Here is a 16,029-nt window from a genome sequence, read left to right as displayed (position 1 = left end):
CCCTGAGGATAAGAGTGTATTGTAAGATAAGAGATAACCCTGAGGATAAGAGTGTATTGTAAGATAAGAGAGAACCATGAGGATAGGAGTGTATTGTAAGATAAGAGAGAACCCTGAGGATAAGAGTGTATTGTAAGATAAGAGAGAACCATGAGGATAGGAGTGTATTGTAAGATAAGAGAGAACCCTGAGGATAAGAGTGTATTGTAAGATAAGAGAGAACCATGAGGATAGGAGTGTATTGTAAGATAAGAGAGAACCATGAGGATAGGAGTGTATTGTAAGATAAGAGAGAACCATGAGGATAGGAGTGTATTGTAAGATAAGAGAGAACCCTGAGGATAAGAGTGTATTGTAAGATAAGAGAGAACCCTGAGGATAAGAGTGTATTGTAAGATAAGAGAGAACCATGAGGATAGGAGTGTATTGTAAGATAAGAGATAATAGAACCCTGAGGATAGGAGTGTATTGTAAGATAAGAGAGAACCATGAGGATAGGAGTGTATTGTAAGATAAGAGAGAACCCTGAGGATAAGAGTGTATTGTAAGATAAGAGAGAACCCTGAGGATAAGAGTGTATTGTAAGATAAGAGAGAACCATGAGGATAGGAGTGTATTGTAAGATAAGAGAGAACCCTGAGGATAAGAGTGTATTGTAAGATAAGAGAGAACCATGAGGATAGGAGTGTATTGTAAGATAAGAGATAATAGAACCCTGAGGATAGGAGTGTATTGTAAGATAAGAGAGAACCATGAGGATAGGAGTGTATTGTAAGATAAGAGAGAACCCTGAGGATAAGAGTGTATTGTAAGATAAGAGAGAACCCTGAGGATAAGAGTGTATTGTAAGATAAGAGAGAACCATGAGGATAGGAGTGTATTGTAAGATAAGAGATAATAGAACCCTGAGGATAGGAGTGTATTGTAAGATAAGAGAGAACCATGAGGATAGGAGTGTATTGTAAGATAAGAGAGAACCCTGAGGATAAGAGTGTATTGTAAGATAAGAGAGAACCCTGAGGATAAGAGTGTATTGTAAGATAAGAGAGAACCATGAGGATAGGAGTGTATTGTAAGATAAGAGATAATAGAACCCTGAGGATAGGAGTGTATTGTAAGATAAGAGAGAACCATGAGGATAGGAGTGTATTGTAAGACAAGAGAGAACCCTGAGGATAAGAGTGTATTGTAAGATAAGAGAGAACCATGAGGATAGGAGTGTATTGTAAGATAAGAGAGAACCATGAGGATAGGAGTGTATTGTAAGATAAGAGAGAACCCTGAGGATAAGAGTGTATTGTAAGATAAGAGAGAACCATGAGGATAGGAGTGTATTGTAAGATAAGAGATAATAGAACCCTGAGGATAGGAGTGTATTGTAAGATAAGAGAGAGCCATGAGGATAGGAGTGTATTGTAAGATAAGAGAGAACCCTGAGGATAAGAGTGTATTGTAAGATAAGAGAGAACCATGAGGATAGGAGTGTATTGTAAGATAAGAGATAATAGAACCCTGAGGATAGGAGTGTATTGTAAGATAAGAGAGAACCATGAGGATAGGAGTGTATTGTAAGATAAGAGAGAACCCTGAGGATAAGAGTGTATTGTAAGATAAGAGAGAACCATGAGGATAGGAGTGTATTGTAAGATAAGAGAGAACCATGAGGATAGGAGTGTATTGTAAGATAAGAGATAATAGAACCCTGAGGATAGGAGTGTATTGTAAGATAAGAGATAATAGAGAACCCTGAGGATAGGAGTGTATTGTAAGATAAGAGAGAACCATGAGGATAGGAGTGTATTGTAGGGATAATAGAACCCTGAGGATAGGAGTGTATTGTAATATATGAGATAAGAGAACCCTGAGGATAAGAGTGTATTGTAAGATAAGAGAGAACCATGAGGATAGGAGTGTATTGTAACATAAGAAAGAACCATGAGGATAGGAGTGTATTGTAAGATAAGAGAGAACCATGAGGATAGGAGTGTATTGTAAGATAAGAGATAATAGAACCCTGAGGATAGGAGTGTATTGTAAGATAAGAGATAAGAGAACCCTGAGGATAAGAGTGTATTGTAAGATAAGAGAGAACCATGAGGATAGGAGTGTATTGTAAGATAAGAGATAATAGAGAACCCTGGGGATAGGAGTGTATTGTAATATAAGAGATAATAGAGAACCCTGAGGATAGGAGTGTATTGTAAGATAAGAGATAAGAGAGAACCCTGAGGATAGGAGTGTATTGTAAGATAAGATAACCCTGAGGATAGGAGTGTATTGTAAGATAAGAGATAATAGAAAACCCTGAGGATAGGAGTGTATTGTAATATAAGAGATAAGAGAGAACCCTGAGGATAGGAGTGTATTGTAATATAAGAGATAAGAGTGAACCCTGAGGATAGGAGTGTATTGTAAGATAAGAGATAAGAGAACCCTGAGGATAGGAGTGTATTGTAAGATAAGAGATAAGAGAGAACCCCGAGGATAGGAGTGTATTGTAAGATAAGAGATAAGAGAACCCTGAGGATAGGGGTGTATTGTAAGATAAGAGATAAGAGAACCCTGAGGATAGGAGTGTATTGTAAGATAAGAGAACCCTGAGGATAGGGGTGTATTGTAAGATAAGAGTGAACCCTGAGGATAGGAGTGTATTGTAATATAAGAGATAAGAGTGAACCCTGAGGATAGGAGTGTATTTTAAGATAAGAGATAAGAGAACCCTGAGGATAGGAGTGTATTGTAAGATAAGAGATAAGAGAACCCTGAGGATAGGGGTGTATTGTAAGATAAGAGATAAGAGAACCCTGAGGATAAGAGTGTATTGTAAGATAAGAGATAAGAGAACCCTGAGGATAGGGGTGTATTGTAAGATAAGAGATAAGAGAACCCTGAGGATAGGAGTGTATTGTAAGATAAGAGTGAACCCTGAGGATAGGAGTGTATTGTAATATAAGAGATAAGAGTGAACCCTGAGGATAGGAGTGTATTGTAAGATAAGAGTGAACCCTGAGGATAGGAGTGTATTGTAAGATAAGAGTGAACCCTGAGGATAGGAGTGTATTGTAAGATAAGAGATAAGAGAGACCCCTGAGGATAAGAGTGTATTGTAAGATAAGAGACAAGAGAGAACCCGAGGATAGGAGTGTATTGTAATATAAGAGATAATAGAGAACCCTGAGGATAAGAGTGTATTGTAATATAAGAGATAAGAGAACCCCGAGGATAAGAAGATAACCTTCTTCCTCTCCATTCGTTCAGCCTCCTCTTTCTCAAAGTGTTTCTCTCTCTCCGTCCTCACTCGCTCTGCCTCTTCCTTCTTACGACACTCCTCCTCTCTCTGAGAACACACAGAGAGAGAGACAGAGAGGGGGGAGAGAAAGGGAGGGTGAGGGTGGGGGGAGAGAGAGGGAGGGTGAGGGTGAGGGAGAGAGAGAGAGAGAGGTAGAGGGCGAGGGAGAGCAAGAGAGGTAGAGGGCGAGGGACAGAGAGGTAGAGGGTGGGGGAGAGAGAGGGAGGGTGAGGGTGGGGGGAGAGAGAGGGAGGGTGAGGGTGAGGGAGAGAGAGAGAGAGAGAGAGAGAGAGGTAGAGGGTGGGGGAGAGAGAGAGAGCGGTAGAGGGTGGGGGAGAGAGAGGTAGATGGTGGGGGAGAGAGAGAGGTAGAGGGTGGGGGAGAGAGGGAGAGAGAGGTAGAGGGTGGGGGAGAGAGGGAGAGAGAGGTAGAGGGTGGGGGAGAGAGAGAGAGAGAGAGGTAGAGGTTGGGGGAGAGAGGGAGAGAGAGGTAGAGGGTGGGGCAGAGAGAGAGAGAGAGAGGTAGAGGGTGGGGGAGAGAGAGGTAGAGGGTGGGGGAGAGAGAGGTAGAGGGTGGGGGAGAGAGGTAGAGGGTGGGGGAGAGAGGTAGAGGGTGGGGGAGAGAGAGGTAGAGGGTGGGGGAGAGAGAGGTAGAGGGTGGGGGAGAGAGAGGTAGAGGGTGGGGGAGAGAGAGAGAGAGGTAGAGGGTGGGGGAGAGAGAGGTAGAGGGTGGGGGAGAGAGGTAGAGGGTGGGGGAGAGAGGTAGAGGGTGGGGGAGAGAGGTAGAGGGTGGGGGAGAGAGGTAGAGGGTGGGGGAGAGAGGTAGAGGGTGGGGGAGAGAGAGAGAGCGAGAGGTAGATGGTGGGGGAGAGAGAGGTAGAGGGTGGGGGAGAGAGGTAGAGAGGGGGAGAGAGAGAGGTAGAGGGTGGGGGAGAGAGAGGTAGAGGGTGGGGGAGAGAGAGAGGTAGAGGGTGGGGGAGAGAGAGAGGTAGAGGGTGGGGGAGAGAGAGAGAGAGAGAGAGTGGGAGGGTGGGGGAGAGAGAGAGGTAGAGGTTGGGGGAGAGAGAGAGGTAGAGGGTGGGGGAGAGAGAGAGAGAGAGGGGGAGAGAGAGAGAGAGAGTGGGAGGGTGGGGGAGAGAGAGAGGTAGAGGGTGGGGGAGAGAGAGAGAGAGAGAGGTAGATGGTGGGGGAGAGAGAGGTAGAGGGTGGGGGAGAGAGGTAGAGGGTGGGGGAGAGAGAGGTAGAGGGGGAGAGAGAGAGGTAGAGGGTGGGCGAGAGAGAGGTAGAGGGTGGGGGAGAGAGAGGTAGAGGGTGGGGGAGAGAGAGAGAGAGGTAGAGGGTGAGGGACAGAGAGAGAGGTAGAGGGTGGGGGAGAGAGAGAGGTAGAGGGTGGGGGAGAGAGAGGTAGAGGGTGGGGAGAGAGAGGTAGAGGGTGGGGGAGAGAGAGGTAGAGGGTGGGGGAGAGAGAGGTAGAGGGTGGGGGAGAGAGAGAGGTAGAGGGTGGGGGAGAGAGAGGTAGAGGGTGGGGGAGAGAGAGGTAGAGGGTGGGGGAGAGAGAGGTAGAGGGTGGGGGAGAGAGAGAGAGGTAGAGGGTGGGGGAGAGAGAGAGGTAGAGGGTGGGGAGAGAGAGAGGTAGAGGGTGGGGGAGAGAGAGAGAGGTAGAGGGTGGGGGGAGAGAGAGAGGTAGAGGGTGGGGGAGAGAGAGAGGTAGAGGGTGGGGGGAGAGAGAGAGGTAGAGGGTGGGGGAGAGAGAGGTAGAGGGTGGGGGAGAGAGAGGTAGAGGGTGGGGGAGAGAGAGGTAGAGGGTGGGGGAGAGAGAGGGAGAGAGAGGTAGAGGGTGGGGGAGAGAGAGGTAGAGGGTGGGGGAGAGAGAGGTAGAGGGTGGGGGAGAGAGAGGTAGAGGGTGGGGGAGAGAGAGAGAGGTAGAGGGTGGGGGAGAGAAAGAGAGAGAGAGGTAGAGGGTGGGGGAGAGAGAGGTAGAGGGTGGGGGAGAGAGAGGTAGAGGGTGGGGGACAGAGAGAGAGAGAGGTAGAGGGTGGGGGAGAGAGGTAGAGGGTGGGGGACAGAGAGAGAGAGAGGTAGAGGGTGGGGGAGAGAGGTAGAGGGTGGGGGGCAGAGAGAGAGAGAGAGAGAGAGGTAGAGGGTGGGGGAGAGAGAGAGAGAGAGGTAGAGGGTGGGGCAGAGAGAGAGAGAGAGAGAGAGAGGTAGAGGGTGGGGGAGAGAGAGAGGTAGAGGGTGGGAGAGAGAGAGGTAGAGGGTGGGGGAGAGAGAGAGGTAGAGGGTGGGGGAGAGAGAGAGGTAGAGGGTGGGAGAGAGAGAGGTAGAGGGTGGGGGAGAGAGAGAGGTAGAGGGTGGGGGAGAGAGAGAGGTAGAGGGTGGGAGAGAGAGAGGTAGAGGGTGGGGGAGAGAGAGAGGTAGAGGGTGGGAGAGAGAGAGGTAGAGGGTGGGGGAGAGAGAGAGGTAGAGGGTGGGGGAGAGAGAGAGGTAGAGGGTGAGGGACAGAGAGAGAGAGAGAGGTAGAGGGTGGGGGAGAGAGAGGTAGAGGGTGGGGGAGAGAGAGGTAGAGGGTGGGGGAGAGAGAGGGAAAAGGGAGACTAGTAAATGTACATGAATTCTCATTCTATAAAAACTATTAATCGACTCGTGTGTTCCCATTTATCTGACCTGTTTCTGCTGTCTCTCCTCCTCCTCTCGTCTCTCGTCTTCCTCCCTCCATCTCTTCTCCTCCGCCTCCCTCTGTTCCTCCTCTCTCTCCCTCTGTTCCTCCTCTCTCTCCCTCTGTTCCTCCTCTCTCTCCCTCTGTTCCTCCTCTCTCTCCCTCTGTTCCCGGGCTTGTCTGCGTTTCTCTGCCAGGATTCGAACTGCCTCCTCTGCGTCTGTGGTGACAGCTGTAGGCCTTTGGGCTGTGGGACTGCCCACAAACTCTATAAACACACACACACACACACCTGTCACGTGGCTATACGATTGCTGTGATGTGGACTATTCAACAAAACAGTTTGAAACAAGCAGAATGATTAACTGCCCTCAGGTTGTAGCAGCAATAACACAACACAGTGCTGCTGTGTGGCTAGTTCTGTCTGTCTGTCTACTGCTGTGTGGCTAGTTCTGTCTGTCTACTGCTGTGTGGCTAGTTCTGTCTGTCTACTGCTGTGTGGCTAGTTCTGTCTGTCTACTGCTGTGTGGCTAGTTCTGTCTGTCTACTGCTGTGTGGCTAGTTCTGTCTGTCTACTGCTGTGTGGCTAGTTCTGTCTGTCTGTCTACTGCTGTGTGTGTGTCTGTGTGTACTACTGTGCCTGTGCTTGGGCTGGCTCTGGATTGGCCCAGGGTCTGAGGATGGGGCTGGGAGGGTGTCAGACCCCCGTGGTCTCCCTCAGGTCCTCCTGCTGCCTGCGGTCCAATCAGAGACAAGGACAGGCCCTCTGGCACCGTCCTACTGGGCCTGAGGTTCCCCACATCCCCCCCACTGGAAGACCACAGCTGCTTGGGGGTGGAGGGGCGAGGGGACGGCTTCTCTCTCTGGGGTGGTCTGGGGGAGGGGGGTGAAAGAGGAGAGAGAGATGAAATGGCACCCTATTCCCTACATAGCGCACTACTTTTATCCAGAGCGTTAGGTTATGACCCACTAACTGTAACAGAGAGATGAGGTCGTCTAGTCTAGTGGCGTATTAGAGAGATATTAGAATTATAGGTTCTCTATGAGCTGCTATTTCCACCAACCTGCCAGGCGAGGGAGCTGTCACTCTACTCTGCTGTTTCCGTGGCGACCGGGACATTTTGGCAGTGGGTGTGGTCAGAGGGGGCGTGGTCAGAGGGGGCGTGGTCAGAGGCATGGAGAGGTTGCTCCAAGACTTTCTGACTGAGTCCCGATTTTTATCCTTACACACACAAACACAGACACACACACAAATGAGTGAGGGGTGATAAAGGCCATAAATTAACCAAAGGAACGCCTTACTAACTAACACCTTGTTGAACGTGTGAACGCCTCAACATGTACATTTATTTTTTAATTTTATTGTCACACATGGTCGTGTGATTTATACTATTTTTACAAATGTATGTGGACACCACTTCAAATTAGTGGATTCGGCTATTTCAGCCACACCCGTTGCTGACAGATGTATAAAAATCGAGCACCCAGCCATGCAATCTTCATTGACAAACATTGGTAGTAGAATGGCCGTACTGAAGACCTCAGTGACTTTCAACATAGCACCGTCATGTCAGTTTGTCAAATTTCTGCCCTGCTAGTGCTGTTATTTGGAAGTGGAAACGTCTAGAAGCAACAACGGCTCAGCCATGAAGTGGTAGGCCACACAAGCTCACAGAACGAGACCGCTGAGTGCCCGTAGCGTGTAAAAATCGTCTGTCCTTGGTTGCAACTTGCAACACTCACTAACAAGTTCCAAACTGCCTCTGGAAGCAACGTCAGCACAATAACTGTTCATCAGGAGCTTCATGAAATGGGTTTCCATGGCTGAGCAGCTGCACACAAGCCTAAGATCACCAGAATGCCAAGCGTTGGCTGGAGTGGTGTAAAGTTCACCGCCATTGGACTCTGGAGCAGTGGAAACGTGTTCTCTGGAGGGATGAATCACGCTTCACCATCTGGCAGTCTGACAGACGGATCTGGGTTTGGCAGATGCCAGGAGAACGCTACCTGCCCCAATGCATAGTGCCAACTGTAAAGTTTGGTGGAGAAGGAATAATGGTCTGGGGCTGTTTTTCATGGTTCGGGCCCCTTAGTTCCAGTGAAGGGAAATCTTAACGCTACAGTATACAATGACATTCTAGACCATTCTGTGCTTCTAACTTCGTGGCAACAGTTTGGGGACGGCCCTTTCCTGTTTCAGAATGACAATGCCCCCGTGCACAAAGTGAGGTACATACAGAATTTGTTCATCTAGATCAGTGTGGAAGAACTTGACTGGCCTTCACAGAAAGAGCCCTGACCTCAACCCCATGGGATGAATTGGTTCACCGACTGTGAGCCTGGCCTAATCGCCCAACATCAGTGTTCGACCTCACTAATGCTCTTGTGGCTGAATGGAAGCAAGTCCCCGCAGCAATGTTCCAACATCTAGTGGAAAGCCTTCCCAGAAGAGTGGAGGCTGTTATAGCAGCAATGTTCCAACATCTAGTCGAAAGCCTTCCCAGAAGAGTGGAGGCTGTTATAGCAGCAATGTTCCAACATCTAGTGGAAAGCCTTCCCAGAAGAGTGGAGGATGTTATAGCAGCAATGTTCCAACATCACCTCCCAGCTCAAAGTGGATTACCTGCCCCTGATTAATTCAGTTGCCAACTAATTAAATCAATTTGTTTCCATCCCTGTTAGTGAGTATTTCTCCTTTGCCAAGATAATCCATCCACCTGACAGGTGTGGCATATCAAGAAGCTGATTAAACAGCATGATCATTACACAGGTTCACCTTGTGCTGGGGAAAATAAAAGGCCACACTAAAATGTGCCGTTTTGTCACACAATACACAGACGTCTCAAGTTTTGAAGGAGCGTGCAATTGGCATGCTGCAGGAATGTTCACTAAAGCTGTTGCCAGAGGATTGAATGTTAATTTATCTATCATAAGCCGCCTCCAACGTTGTTTTAGAGAATTTGGCAGTACGTCTAACCGGCCTCACAACTACAGACGATGTGTATGGTGTGGTGTGGGCGAGCGGTTTACTGATGTCAACATTGTGAACAAAGTGCCCCATGGTGGCGGTGGGGTTATGGTGTGGGGCACTTTTTTTTTGTTTTGGCATAAGTTACGGACAATGAACACAATTGTATTTTATAGACGAGATCCTGTGGCCCATTGTCGTGCCATTCATCAGCATCATAATAAAATAAAAAGTATATATATATTATTTATTTATTTAACCTTTATTTAATTAGGGAAGTCAGTTAAGAACAAATTCCTATTTACAATGACGGCCTACACCAGGGCAAACCCGGACGACGCTGGGCCAATTGTGCACCGCCCTACGGGACTCCCAATCTCAGCCGATTGTGATACAGCCTCAGTGCTGAGATGCAGTGCCTTAAACCACTGCGCCACTTGGGAGCAGGAAATAGCGTAACTTAATTTATTTATATACCAGCTCATGTCCATTGTGGTCCGAATCCTGAACACCTACACGAGGAGGAAGAGGTGAGAAGCTCACCTCAGACAATCACTGGTACAGCTGATTAGCCTGTCCTGAGTATGGTATCTAGGAAAGTGAATTCAAGTAGGACCTTCCTGTTCCTGTCTTCAGACCATCGCTGCTCTCATCACCCCACTGGGGATCATCGACACGGCTGATTGGCCGTCTTCAGAGGACCAATGGAAGGGAACACAATCTTTAAGTTCTGCTCCAGATGACAGAACAAGGCATTGAAGCCTAGGACAACTAAGAAGAAGGACATTGTGACCTCTTGTGGACAATCAGAGCCTTACACTCAAGTCCAAACCCCTTTCCGAGAAGGCTTGGTTCCGACAGAGACGAACGAAGGCATTTCACACGTAAATACATTCATGTTTTTTTACTCCAAACGGGCGGCGGTTCGTGTACAAAGTATATGATTAATGGAAGAATATTTATAGAATGTATCCACGATAAGTGTCCCTTATTCTCTCTCTCTTTTTTCCATGTTTATTCTGTGTCATTATTTAATTAGCTAGTAAATAAATGATTAAACCCATTTCTGTAGTAGTGAGTCATGAGTACGGCCAGGGGTTTTTGCAGATCCAAGGAGGTTACGACTGTTCAGAATAATGATATGATGTTATGATTAATATGTTGACTGTTTCATGGATGTGAGAGGTAAAAACCTTCTAGAGTTTCATTTGGCAGATGGTAACTCTTTAAACAACCTCTTCTGTGGTGCCCCCAAATTCCTAATGAGTAAATTGTTACAATTAAACATAGCTATTAGATGAAATAAATAACAGTCATCAGATTATTGAAAGTAAAGTCACTTAAAAGTCATCATTTTGGGAGCTGATTACTTATCGTTGTTAGATCTGGCATGCGTCAGCAACGCCTGAGCAGAGGAACACGCCCTCAAGTCTTACCGGTGCAGGTTGATGACGTCATGTGTTATCGGTGCAGGCTGATGACGTCATGTGTTACCGGTGCAAGTTCATGATGTCGTCTTGTGTTACCGGTGCATGTTGATGATGTCGTCATGTGTTACCGGTGCAAGTTAATGATGTCGTCATGTGTTACCGGTGCATGTTGATGATGTCGTCATGTGTTACCGGTGCATGTTGATGATGTCGTCATGTGTTACCGGTGCAAGTTGATGATGTCGTCATGTGTTACCGGTGCATGTTGATGATGTCGTCATGTGTTACCGGTGCATGTTGATGATGTCGTCATGTGTTACCGGTGCATGTTGATGATGTTGTCATGTGTTACCGGTTTTTGTTGATGATGTCATGTGTTAAATCAACAACAGTCTTACCGGTGCTTTGCCGGTGGTCCTCCGGCGGTTGGTCATGTCCCTGGGGAGGAGTGGCTCTTGGCTGCGGCAGACGGTCAGAGGCTGGGACTGGATGGACTTGAAGGACATAGATCCCATAGGGTGACAGGACACCGAGCGAGGACATACAGGCATGGCTCCTGTCACACGGTCACCACCAATCAGGGGTTAGACATGGACAGGATGGGCGAAAGGAAGGAGAAAAGGAGGTGAGGAACAGAGAGCCAAGAGAGGGAAAAGAGGAGTATTTGTTAGTGCTACCACGTGCAGAAACCGTTGGTGAGGACATTAACCATCAGGAGTCTGACAGGTTATCAATATAATCAATCAGAGCTATTGATCACACATTAGGTGACATCATTTATAGAGAGAGAGGAAGAGAGAGAGGAAGAGAGAGGGGAAGTTAGAGAGAGAATAAGAGAGAATAAGAGAGAGATAGGGGTGTCGCCCCTATCAGATCACAGCAAAATCACAGTATACTTGAACAGAGCTATGCTCAATCATGAGGCATCAAAAGCCAAAGGAACTGAATAATATTAAGAAATGATATAGATGGAAGGAGAGTAGTGTGGAAGTCTACCAAAAAACAATTAACACAATCCCTTCTAGACTCCCTCTGTCTACCCAAGGATGTCAGAGGACAAAAATCAGTTAACCACCTAACTGAGGAACTCAATTTAACCTTGTGTAATACCCTAGATACAGTTGCACCCCTAAAAACTAAAAACATTTGTCATAAGAAACTAGCTCCCTGGTACACAGAAAATACCCGAGCTCTGAAGCAAGCTTCCAGAAAATTGGAACGGAAATGGCGCCACACCAAACTGGAAGTCTTCCGACTAGCTTGGAAAGACAGTACTGTGCAGTACCGAAGAGCCCTTACTGCTGCTCGATCATCCTATTTTTCTAACTTAATTGAGGAAAATAAGAACAATCCGAAATTCCTTTTTGATACTGTCGCAAAGCTAACTAAAAAGCAGCATTCCCCAAGAGAGGATGATTTTCACTTTAGCAGTGATAAATTCATGAACTTCTTTGAGGAAAAGATCTTGATTATTAGAAAGCAAATTACGGACTCCTCCTTAAATCTGCGTATTCCTTCAAAGCTCAGTTGTCCTGAGTCTGCACAACTCTGCCAGGACCTAGGATCAAGGGAGACACTCAAGTGTTTTAGTACTATATCTCTTGACACAATGATGAAAATAATCATGGCCTCTAAACCTTCAAGCTGCATACTGGACCCTATTCCAACTAAACTACTGAAAGAGCTGCTTCCTGTGCTTGGCCCTCCTATGTTGAACATAATAAACGGCTCTCTATCTACCGGATGTGTACCAAACTCACTAAAAGTGTCAGTAATAAAGCCTCTCTTGAAAAAGCCAAACATTAACCCAGAAAATATTAAAAAACTATCGGCCTATATCGAATCTCCCATTCCTCTCAAATATTTTAGAAAAAGCTCTTCCTGAAGACAAACAATGTATACGAAACGCTTCAGTCTGGTTTTAGACCCCATCATAGCACTGAGACGGCACTCGTGAAGGTGGTAAATGACCTTTTAATGGCATCAGACCGAGGCTCTGCATCTGTCCTCGTGCTCCTAGACCTTAGTGCTGCTTTTGATACCATCGATCACCACATTCTTTTGGAGAGATTGGAAACCCAAATTGGTCTACATGGACAAGTTCTGGCCTGGTTTAGATCTTATCTGTCGGAAAGATATCAGTTTGTCTCTGTGAATGGTTTGTCCTCTGACAAATCAACTGTAAATTTCGGTGTTCCTCAAGGTTCCGTTTTAGGACCACTATTGTTTTCACTATATGTTTTACCTCTTGGGGATGTTATTCGAAAACATAATGTTAACTTTCCCTGCTATGCAGATGACACACAGCTGTACATTTCAATGAAACATGGTAAAGCCCCAAAATTGCCCTTGCTAGAAGCATGTGTTTCAAACATAAGGAAGTGGATGGCTGCAAACATTCTACTTTTAAACTCGGACAAAACAGAGATGCTTGTTCTAGGTCCCAAGAAACAAAGAGATCTTCTGTTGAATCTGACAATTAATCTTAATGGTTGTACAGTTGTCTCAAATAAAACTGTGAAGGACCTCGACGTTACTCTGGACCCTGATCTCTCTTTTGAAGAACATATCAAGACCATTTCAAGGACAGCTTTTTTCCATCTACGTAACATTGCAAAAATCAGAAACTTTCTGTCCAAAAATGATGCAGAAAAATTAATCCATGCTTTTGTCACTTCTAGGTTAGACTACTGCAATGCTCTACTTTCCGGCTACCCGGATAATGCACTAAATAAACTTCAGTTAGTGCTAAATACAGCTGCTAGAATCCTGACTAGAACAAAAAATGTTGATCATATTACTCCAGTGTTAGCCTCCCTACACTGGCTTCCTGTTAAGGCAAGGGCTGATTTCAAGGTTTTACTGCTTACCTACAAAGCATTACATGGGCTTGCTCCTACCTAGCTCTCTGATTTGGTCCTGCCGTACATCAATCAAATTCAATCAATCAAATTTATTTTATATAGCCCTTCGTACATCAGCTGATATCTCAAAGTGCTGTACAGAAACCCAGCCTAAAACCCCAAACAGCAAGCAATGCAGGTGAAGAAGCACATACCTACACGTACGCTACGGTCACAAGACGCAGGCCTCCTTACTGTCCCTAGAATTTCTAAGCAAACAGCTGGAGGCAGGGCTTTCTCCTATAGAGCTCCATTATTATGGAATGGTCTGCCTACCCATGTGAGAGACGCAGACTTTGTCTCAACCTTTAAGTCTTTACTGAAGACTCATCTCTTCAGTGGGTCATATGATTGAGTGTAGTCTGGCCCAGGAGTGGGAAGGTGAACGGAAAGGCTCTGGAGCAGCGAACCGCCCTTGCTGTCTCTGCCTGGCCGGTTCCCCTCTCTCCACTGGGATTCTCTGCCTCTAACCCTATTACAGGGGCTGAGTCACTGGCTTACTGGTGCTCTTCCATGCCGTCCCTAGGAAGGGTGTGTCACTTGAGTGGGTGGACTCAATGACGTGATCTTCCTGTCCGGGTTGGCGCCCCTCCCCCCCTTGGGTTGTGCCTTGGGTTGTGCCGTGGCGGAGATCTTTGTGGGCTATACTCGGCCTTGTCTCACAATGGTAAGTTGGTGGTTGAAGATATCCCTCTAGTGGTGTGGGGGCTGTGCTTTGGCAAAGTGGGTGGGGTTATATCCTGCCAGTTTGGCCCTAGAGGGATATCTGGGGTATCATCGGATGGGGCCACAGTGTCTGACCCCTCCTGTCTCAGCCTCCAGTACTTATGCTGCAGTAGTTTATGTGTCGGGGGGGTAGGGTCAGTTTGTTATATCTGGAGTACTTCTCCTGTCCTATCCGGTGTCCTGTGTGAATTCTCTCTCTCACGAGCCCTAGGACCATGCCTCAGGACTACCTGGCATGATGACACCTTGCTGTCCCCAGTCCACCTGGTCGTGCTGCTGCTCCAATTTCAACTGTTCTGCCTGCGGCTATGGAACCCTGACCTGTTCACCGGACGTGCTACCTGTCCCAGACCTGCTGTTTTCAACTCTCTAGAGACAGCAGGAGCGGTAGAGCTACTCTCAATGATAGGCTATGAAAAGCCAATTGACATTTACTCCTGAGGTGCTGACTTGCTGCACCCTCGACAACTACTGGAAGGACAAGGAAGGACAAGGAAGTCCAGCAAGCGCCAGGACCGTCTCCTAAAGTTGATTCAGCTGCGGGATTGGGGCACCACCAGTACAGAGCTTGCTCAGGAATGGCAACAGGCAGGTGTGAGTGCATCTGCACACACAGTGAGGCGAATGCTTTTGGAAGATGGCCTGGTGTCAAGAAGGGTAGCAAAGAAGCCACTTCTCTCCACGAAAAACATCAGGGACAGACTGATATTCTGCAAAAGGTACAGGGATTGGACTGCTGAGGACTGGGGTAAAGTCATTTTCTCTGATGAATCCCCTTTCCGATTGTTTGGGCATCCAGAAAAAAGCTTGTCCGGAGAAGACAAGGTGAGCGCTACCATCAGTCCTGTGTCATGCCAACAGTAAAGCATCCTGAGACCATTCATGTGGGGTTGCATCTCAGCCAAGTCAGTGGGCTCACTCACAATTTTGCCTAAGAACACAGCCATGAATAAAGAATGGTATCAACACATCCTCCGAGAGCAACTTCTCCCAACCATCCAGGAACAGTTTGGTGACGAACAATACCTTTTCCAGCATGATGGAGCACCTTGCCATTAGGCAAAAGTGATAACTAAGTGGCTCGGGGAACAAAACATCGATATTTTGGGTCCATGGCCAGGAAACTCCCCAGACCTTAATCCCATTGAGAACTTGTGGTCAATCCTCAAGAGGCGGGTGGACAAACAAAACCCCACAAATTCTGACAAACTCCAAGCATTGATTATGCAAGAATGGGCTGCCATCAGTCAGGATGTGGCCCAGAAGTTAATTGACAGCATGCCAGGACAGATTGCAGAGGTCTTGAAAAAGAAGGGTCAACACTGCAAATATACCAAGAAGGGCCTTCTATGCCATCAAAAGGAACGTAAAATTCGACATCCCAATCAGGATCTGGCTAAAAATACTTAAAATAGTTATTGAACCCGTTGCCCTTTATGGTTGTGAGGTCTGGGGTCCGCTCACCAACCAAGAATTCACAAAATAGGACAAACACCAAATTGAGACTCTGCATACAGAATTCTGCAAAAATATCCTCAGTGTACAACGTAAAACACCAAATAATGCATGCAGAGCAGAATTAGACCGATACTCGTTAATTTTCAAAATCCAGAAAAGAGCCATTCAATTCTACAACCACCTAAAAGGAAGTGATTCCCAAACTTTCCATAACAAAGCCATCACCTACAGAGAGATGAACCTGGAGAAGAGTCCCCTAAGCAAGCTGGTCCTGGGGCTCTGTTCACAAACACAAACACACCCCACAGAGCCCCAGGACAGCAGCACAATTAGACCCAACCAAATCATGAGTCCAACCACTAACCCCCTGTTATTACCAGTTTAACCACTAACCCCCTGTTATTACCACAGTCTAACCACTAACCTCCTGTTATTACTACAGTCTAACCACTAACCCCCTGTTATTACCAGTTTAACCACTAACCCCCTGTTATTACCAGTCTAACCACTAACCCCCTGTTATTACCAGTCTAACCACTAACCTCCTGTTATTACCACAGTCTAACCACTAACCCCTGTTATTACCAGTTTAACCACTAA

General features: G+C 46.9%; 1 protein-coding gene across 1 annotated transcript in view; it reads right to left on the bottom strand.

Moving 5' to 3' along the window:
- The window catches only part of LOC149984195 (uncharacterized), an 88,890-nt gene that overhangs the window by 6,104 nt on the left and 66,757 nt on the right, over nt 1-16,029 (bottom strand). Inside the window, exons 9-13 of the mRNA XM_090230794.1 lie at nt 10,741-10,898; nt 7,009-7,166; nt 6,520-6,817; nt 5,953-6,270; nt 3,236-3,337 (exon numbers count right to left, since the gene is read on the bottom strand). Of these exons, the coding sequence (XP_090086920.1) occupies nt 3,236-3,337; nt 5,953-6,270; nt 6,520-6,817; nt 7,009-7,166; nt 10,741-10,898 (1,034 nt within the window). The remainder of the gene's footprint in view (nt 1-3,235; nt 3,338-5,952; nt 6,271-6,519; nt 6,818-7,008; nt 7,167-10,740; nt 10,899-16,029) is intronic.

This window comes from Oncorhynchus mykiss, chromosome 4, assembly GCF_057628025.1.
Source record: "Oncorhynchus mykiss isolate SJ-2025 chromosome 4, ASM5762802v1, whole genome shotgun sequence".
In the NCBI taxonomy this organism is placed as follows: Eukaryota; Metazoa; Chordata; class Actinopteri; order Salmoniformes; family Salmonidae; genus Oncorhynchus; species Oncorhynchus mykiss.
The sequence above is the reverse complement of the archived record's forward strand: the minus strand, read 5'-3'. Positions and strand labels throughout refer to the sequence as shown.